Below are 7,429 nucleotides of genomic sequence, written 5' to 3' on the forward strand. Positions count from 1 at the left end.
GCTGGTCTCGGAGATGCAAAGCAAGGAGAGGAAACAGCCGGGGCGGGGGCCAGCTGCGCACCTTCCCCCAGGGACCTCCCCGGCCAACACCGGCTTGTGCTGGGGGGCACAGTGTCCACAGCCTTCCCTCTCCTCTGCTTCCTCTGCATCTGCTCTTCTAACCCTGCTATTTTTTGCTGCCTGGTGTAAAACCGTCTTCCCCACCCACTCTCCCCATCACTCTCCCCTCCTCCTCCTCCTCCTTTCTCTTCCTCCTTCTGGCCACGATGCCATGCCACCTCCAGCCCCTTTTTACTTACTTTATCTCTTCGGTGCACACAGTCTTCGTGTATTTATCCAGCGAATAGAGGACCACGTCTGTGATCTGATCAACTGAGGAGAGACAAGAGGGCGCAGCATTGGTGACACAGCAGAGGCACGAGCGCGCAGTCCCCATCTCCGACGGGGATGCAGTGCCGTGCATGCCATGCGTGCCGGGATGTGCCCCTCCTGCCCCCTTCTCACCTGAGATCTTAATTTTTTTCACAATCTTGTTGGTAGTGTTGTTGATGTTGACGGTCACGTTGATGGGGTCTCCGTGGTAGTAGATCTGCAGTAGAAAGAGGCTCGGTTACGTGACCGGGCATCCTGGTCCCCATCCCTGGGGACTGCACGTGGTGGCACGAGCCAGGGGACAGCCCCCGTACTGACCTCCCTGTCCAGGGAGGCTTCGAGGTGCAGGGGCTTGTCGGACATCATGAACTGCCGGGTGGTCTCTGACTTTGGGGGTGGCCCTGTCTTCAGGGGTGCGAACTGGATCTTGCGGATGATGAGGCGCACCGAGTTCCTGCGGGGCGAGAAGCGGTCACCCCCGGTCCCCCCAGCAGGGACATGTTGACACGGCCTTTGAGGGGGACACGTCGGCTGTCTTCAGGGACATGGCAGTGTCTCTAGCCAAAGGATGCAAGCTGCAGCCTGCTCTTAGGACATGGTGAGCGCTGACACGGGGACCACGGCCCCTCCTTCGGGCAAAGTACCCCATCCAAGCATGGCACAGGCTGACAGCAGGTCCTCGGCCCGACCCCGAAGCTGGCCACCCCAAAACCATCCGGTGGTTTGGTTTTAGGGCCATGGGGCAGAAAAGGGATCCCCTCCAAATACCTCTTGTGAATTTTCTCCTCCAGATTTTCAGCACAAAATCCTTTGACCTCGAAGTCCACGCCGCAGGCCTGGGGGACACACGTACAATCACTAAGGCTCAGAGCTGCCTGAGGTTTAGGTTCATTTCCTTCCTTCCTCCACTGCATCCCTGGAGATCCTGGTCCCAACTCCAGGCACCCTTCCTCCCCAGCCCTCACCCCGTGGGCCAAATCCCCACAAAAAGAGAAGCAGCTTCTGATTTTGGCACCCCACAACTTAACCCCCTGCCAGAGGGAACTGGTCCAGGGGACGCAGGTTGCGGACAGCAGCTCACCTTTCCCACATCATCTGGTCCCGGCTGGAGGGTGACCGAGCAGGGCAGGTTGGTGGCAATCTGGGCAGAACAGGGAAAAAGAGAGAAAAGTAAATAAAGAGCGTGCCTGGAGATAAGCCCTGGTGCACACCATGGAGGTGCGCAGGTGGGAAGAGCTGAGCAGCCCCTACCTCGAAGGTGAAGGGGTAGGCATTCTCCCCGAGCTTCTTCATCAGCTTGTCCTGCAAAGGAGTGAGGGTCTTGGGTGCCTGGTCCGGCACCGGCGGGAAGATCTGGGTGGTCAGGACATAGAGGTCCTTCCTGAAGGTCAACCCGATAACGTCGAGGTCATCTCGGCCGTAGCGAAACGCGCAAGTCAGCGTCACATACACTGGAGCCAGATGGGAACGGAGCGGAGCGGGGTTAGGGGAAGGGTGAGAGAAAGGGAAGGCACGGGGTTGAGAAAAGAGAAAGAAAAAAATACTTTAATAACTCTTTAGGAGAATTATGACCCTGTTATCAGGACCCAGACCTCAAACACCAAGTTAACAAGATTCATCACATCTTTCTGCAAGGCTTGGGCAGCTTCAGAGCCGGTGCCCCAGGCAGAGGCGGCGAGAAGAAAGAGGCAGCTTTCCTCTCCAAGTGAGCCGCCGTGGCCCTGATGCAAGAGGAGCTGTAGATAACCCATTGCAGTTTTAACCTGACTCCAGGCCCAAGTTGCTGGTGAGCTTTGGACCGGTTTCCATCCCTTCCCCTTATAACATGAGGTTTTTGCATCTTAATACCTTTTCTGTCCTTTAGGTATTCCGGGTCGATCAGGCAGACGCCATCTGCAAACAGGCAGAGAAGAAGGGCGAGTGAGTTTGGCTGCCCGGGAGGGTCCTTGCAAAAATACAGCGCTTTCTAAAGTCAAATTATCTGCTCATCAGCTGGGAAGGTGACCGAGGGGCGCTGCCAGTCAGGGGGACGGCGATGCCTCCTCCAGCATCTCCACCAGCAGCGTGGCTGGGTTGGTTTGCAAAGGCACTTTGTCCCTTTCCCCACCATTTTTCTGTAAGGGTATTTGCAGGAAAAGAGGACGCCTGCTCCTCTGGAGCAGCCCTGGCTCCTCCTGCTCCAGTGGGAAGCGGAGGTGAGCAGCCACCGGCGCAGGGACCGGTCTCCCTGGCTGCTCACTGCTCATGCTTCCCTCCCCATGGTGGGCATGGCCCCACTCACCTACGGAGTCCACCGACTCCACGTGATCCACAAAGTCTCTCCTCCCCAGGTAGATGGATAGCTGGAGGAAGCACACAGCGCAAGGAGAGAAGGAAACAGGTTAGGGTTTGCCATGGAACTGGCTGAAATTTTCAAGCCCTGGGTGGTGTCGGGGGGCTCGTTAACCCTGCCGTTAGCACGTTGGACCAGGCATTGCATTTAAGGATTCATATAGTTGGGTTTGGTTTTTTTTTAATTTTCTATTTTGAAAAGCGAGCCCTGTGGTGGCATCGTGGCAGGTATAGCAGGACTCAATCAGATTTCAAAGGAAAGGGAAGCCCAGCCCACGGCCCATTCCATGGGCAGGGTGGTCCCAGAGGAGCCCCATAGCCCCTCCACGCCGGCACAGCCCACACCTCGGGCTGACCCGCACCCAGGCACCGGGCGCACGGTCCCGTCTCTGCTTGCATGGACTCACCTTGCCGTTGGGGCTGGTCTTCTTGAACACCCTGCGGGGGAAACACAGACAGACGGGTTGGGAACACCCTGGATGAGGCTGGATGGAGCAAGGAGGGAGAGGGCTTCCCTGCAAGCATGGGGCATCTCCAAGAGCTATGCCAGAGCGGGCACGGGACATCCTGGCCTCGGGGAATTCAGTGTCCTGCGAATTCAGAGCCAAACCCGCCCCGTCTGGCTTCCCTGGAAGATGTCATGCTCCTGAGCTCAGCGTGTGGTCATCGTGGAGGGGGGGCATTAGCTGGCTGTGCCTTATGGGCACAGGAGAAAGCACCAACGTGCAGAAGAAAAGAGAAGGTGCTTTGCTGGCCCCGCGACGCCTTGCTCCACCTCGCTACAGCGAGCTCACGTACCCACCCGCGGGGGCAGCGGGTGGGGGGAGCCGGGGGCTCGCTTTCTCCCTCTGCTCCTGCCCCACAGCACCTTGCTCCGTCCCAATTAATAAATGAATAAATAAATGAATAAATAAAAATAAAAACCACTTACTTTGCTCCGTCTGCCATTTTAAGTCAGTGGCCGTGCGGGCAGGGATCTGCGAGGAGAGATGGAGGGGATGTGCAGGGCGGGCGAGGCGGTGGGGAAGGGAGGACGGAATCATTCACGTCCCAACAAACTGCACGGCCCTGCCCCACGGCCCCTCCGTCCCCATCCCTGGCCGGCAGCCCTGCCTTCACGCCGGGAGCCCGGCTGCGGCTGCCCAGCCCTGCCCGCCTGCTGCCTGCCTTTTGCTTGCTCAAGCCTGGCGTCCAGAATTAAACCGTAAATATCACACTGATCACCAGCTGATTCGCCGGGAGATTAGATGGGATGAGCTCAGCTTCTTAAAGTTAGGCAGCTCTGACATTAGCAGAGCTTAAACCCAGGCAGGATTTTAAGCCCCCAGGGGCACGTGGGCAGAGTTGCCTCTTTACGCAACCTCAGGGATGCTGGGGAGAAAGAAGAAATTGATATGGGGGGGGGAGGAGGTGATCCTCTTCCCCACTGGAAAACAAGGGATTAGTCCCAAACACAGGATCTTTGATGCCCTCAGGTGCTGCGGGATGTGAAGCTCGGGCACCCTCGCCTGCAGGGTCTCTTGGGCAGCAGCCAGAGAAGGTGCGAAGGGAGCAGGAGCAGAGCAGTGCGGCAGGCTCAGCCCTCTCCAGAGCCTGGGAATTGGCGATGAGGCGATGAAACGTGGAGGAGAGAAGAGCTGAACTCCTCCTCTGCATCTTGTGAGCCCCAGAGAGGGGACTCGGACCCCTCCCAGCTTGGCGAAGCTCTCCCACGCTACTGCCCGGCTCCTCTGCCCATGCCCTCTGGCTCAGCCATGCTGAAATCCTTTTGGCCACATTTTTCCCCTTTCAGCCCCAAACCACCCTCCTTCCAGCCACAGTCCAGCACCAATGTCCCTGCCCCCAGGTGTTCTACAAATCAGCAGAATCCGTGCCCCAAAGCACTGGCAGGGCCCAGGCAGCAGAGCAGGCAGCACTCACCCGGACAGACAGACAGATGTTCTCCTCTTCCTCTTCCTCTCCCAGTGCGTCCCACTGCCACCCAGTCACTACGGGCTGCTCCGAGTCCTGCAGCCTCTTATACTCCCCCGGCGGTCCCTCCCCTGGCATCTGATCTCACCCGCTGGGCTTTGGCTGGGGATGTGGGGTGTGTGTGTGTGTGTGTGCTCCGTGGGAGAGATAATTTCGGGAAGAATCCTATTAGTTTATTAATTGGGGAGACGCTTCATGAGTAAGAGTGGGCTATAAATACGGCTGCTGCTGGAGCCCTGTGAAAGCAGCTTACGGAGATTGGCAGTGCGGGCTTAGGAGCGAGGTGATGGTAATTGAGGTGGAAGCTTGGCTCCCGGTGGGCAGGGGAACAGATTCCCACGGGAGCTCTCCACAACTGCTCCCATGGCAAGCAGAGCTGGGCCAGCCCTGGGCACGAGGGTGGATGGAGATGACAGAGGGGAAGGAGGGACCTGCCGGGATTTATCCCTCCCTTACGCACTTTGCTGAACTGCTAACAGATGCAGCTTCTTGCACAGCCAACGTGCCCATCCAGCTGGCCACCAAGAGGTGACCTGCTGTGGTCCAGGGCACACGGGACACCCTTGCCACAGGGATGCTGATGTACAAGATGATGGGGCAAAGGCACATGCGAGGCTTGGAGCTGCAGAGGCAGCTCCCACACCAGGCTTCGCTCCACCCGAAGCAGCAGGGAAGGGCAGGCCACCCCTCGGTGGTGGGACACAGGCCTGCCACCGTCCCCCAGCACCACTGGGCAATGTGCTCAGCCCCGCATCCTTTCATAACGCTGTGGGTTGGTCTTGCCTGGCCCCATCAGTGCATCGTTCATTCAAGGTTTGCTGTTGCAAATAGAAAACTGTTGAAAGCACAGAGTGGACTTGCCTTGTGGCCCCAGGGAGAGAGAAGCTCTCCCTGCTACTGTCCTTCCTCGGCCGCTGCCGACGTGGCAGGATCCCCCTCCCACAGGGGTGGCTGCAGGATGCTCGCATGGATGCTGCCCCCAGGTTGGCCCTAGGGACAGGGCACAGACCCCAAACACAGCCCAGGGCAGCCTGCAGACTGCTCCAGCAAGGCCCCACTCATCTTCCTCACCTCCAGCATCCCTCAAGCCCTTGCTTGCTCCACCAGACCCTTTGCTTTGAGCACGCACTCGGTGCTGGCTCAGCCCTGAGAGCTGAGCACCGAGGTTGGGCTGTCCCTACTCGCCGTTGTGCCTCCATCCCAGAGCTGCCAGCAGCCTCCTCCCAGCACCCTGGATCAGCTCAACAACCTTCAGCACCTGGGTCCCAACCCCTCCCAAACACAGCCCACCTGTGCCCCTGGCCCAGTGGCCCACCACGAGCCACTGGGAGCCACCGTGGCCCACCAGCCCTGCCATCCCCACCAGCCCTGCTGCCCAGGGCTTTAGCTGTCAGCACACGTTGCCCGGGGCCGGGACTTGTGATCTCTTTAACTGCACACAGGAGAGCTGCTTAGTTTGCAGATTAGCGGGCGCTATTTCTGCCAAGGTCAGGGGGACACGTGAACTGTGACCTTCCTGCTGGCAGGTGGGAGAGGAGGAGGAGGAGGAGGAGGCAGCCCCACCTGGATGCTCGCTGCCCAGCCGGGGGGGGGACAATAGAGCAGCCACCCCCAGCGCCACGCCTGGGGCACCTAATCCCAAGCTCTGACTTTGTGGCCCTTCGTTAGGCTCTTCATAAAGCCTCTGAGACTGGCGTGGTGCACAAGGGCTGTGGCCGTAGGGTTTGCAGAGCCTGGTGAGGATGGAGAGCAGATTTCACTAAGGGTGGATTCAGCCAGGGAGAACTTACCCAGGTAGGGGGCAGGTATTTACCTCCCCCCAAAACCAGTGGTGAGACGGACAGACCACATCCCTTCCCTCACTCACGCCGTGCTCTGAACCAAGCGCTGGGGAAGGAAGCTGGGGGATGCAGTGCTGTGTTAAAAATAATAGGGAAATGAGAGAGGGCTTCTTCCTTTTTCCTGTTTAATGAATGGCCAAGGGTTCCTCTCATCTGCCTCGCCCCACCTGCCCCTCCAGGTCCATGCACTGCATGAGGCACAGCTCAGTCGGTCCCTTCCAGCGGGGCAGGACACCGGCGCAGGTGGGGCTGGTGGAGTGCATGGGGGCCCGGCTTCATCCCTGGCTCCTGACGGACAGTGCCCGGGGTCCCTGCCTCCCCGGGGATCGGCCACGGGGCTTCCCGTGTCCTCCTGCCTCGGCGCCCTCGCCTGCAGGGTCTGCCCTCCGAAGGGAGCCCAGGCGGAGCCGGAGCCACCCAGCAAGCTGGCACCGGTGAACCCACATTGCCTTCCAAAACAAAACCCGTCCTGGGTGCTGGCAGAGCTCCCCGGGTGCTGGCGCCAGTGCCTCTGGCAGTGTCCCGGCTCAGCCTCCGGCACTGCGCACCGCAGCCGCCTTACGTAAATGCCCGCAGCCGGTGCCGCTGATTTCTCAAAGCCCCTCAGAGCTCCGGGTCTTCCTCCCCTGATCCGGATTAAGCGGCGCAGACGGCATTAATCCGAAGCCAGGCGCCTCCGTGGCTGCAGGGAATTATTGCCATGCTGTTAAGTAACAGGAGGGAGCAGTGCTGGCGGCACGGGGGTCTCTGGCGGGACGGGGGTCTCCAGCAGGGTGGGGGTCTCCAGCAGGGTGGGGGTCTCCAGTCACCGTCCCCACACAGACCCACCATCGCTGCATGCCCCCATGGTGGGCACTGGTGAGAGATGCAACCGCTGCCGTGAGGGCCAGAGCCGCCAGCCCAAAATCAAGCGG

The 7,429-nt window shown here is 59.5% G+C and overlaps 1 protein-coding gene across 1 annotated transcript in view; it reads right to left on the reverse strand.

Annotated features, from left to right (window-relative positions):
• The window catches only part of ARR3 (arrestin 3), a 6,762-nt gene extending 3,111 nt beyond the window's left edge, over positions 1-3,651 (reverse strand). Inside the window, exons 1-10 of the mRNA XM_009649676.1 lie at positions 3,635-3,651; positions 3,111-3,141; positions 2,654-2,714; positions 2,221-2,265; positions 1,624-1,823; positions 1,454-1,513; positions 1,141-1,208; positions 691-826; positions 505-589; positions 300-372 (exon numbers count right to left, since the gene is read on the reverse strand). Of these exons, the coding sequence (XP_009647971.1) occupies positions 300-372; positions 505-589; positions 691-826; positions 1,141-1,208; positions 1,454-1,513; positions 1,624-1,823; positions 2,221-2,265; positions 2,654-2,714; positions 3,111-3,141; positions 3,635-3,651 (776 nt within the window). The remainder of the gene's footprint in view (positions 1-299; positions 373-504; positions 590-690; positions 827-1,140; positions 1,209-1,453; positions 1,514-1,623; positions 1,824-2,220; positions 2,266-2,653; positions 2,715-3,110; positions 3,142-3,634) is intronic.
• Positions 3,652-7,429: the final 3,778 nt, after the last annotated feature.

The sequence above is a fragment of the Egretta garzetta genome, unplaced genomic scaffold (genome assembly GCF_000687185.1).
Source record: "Egretta garzetta isolate BGI_Z169 unplaced genomic scaffold, ASM68718v1 scaffold402, whole genome shotgun sequence".
In the NCBI taxonomy this organism is placed as follows: domain Eukaryota; kingdom Metazoa; phylum Chordata; class Aves; order Pelecaniformes; family Ardeidae; genus Egretta; species Egretta garzetta.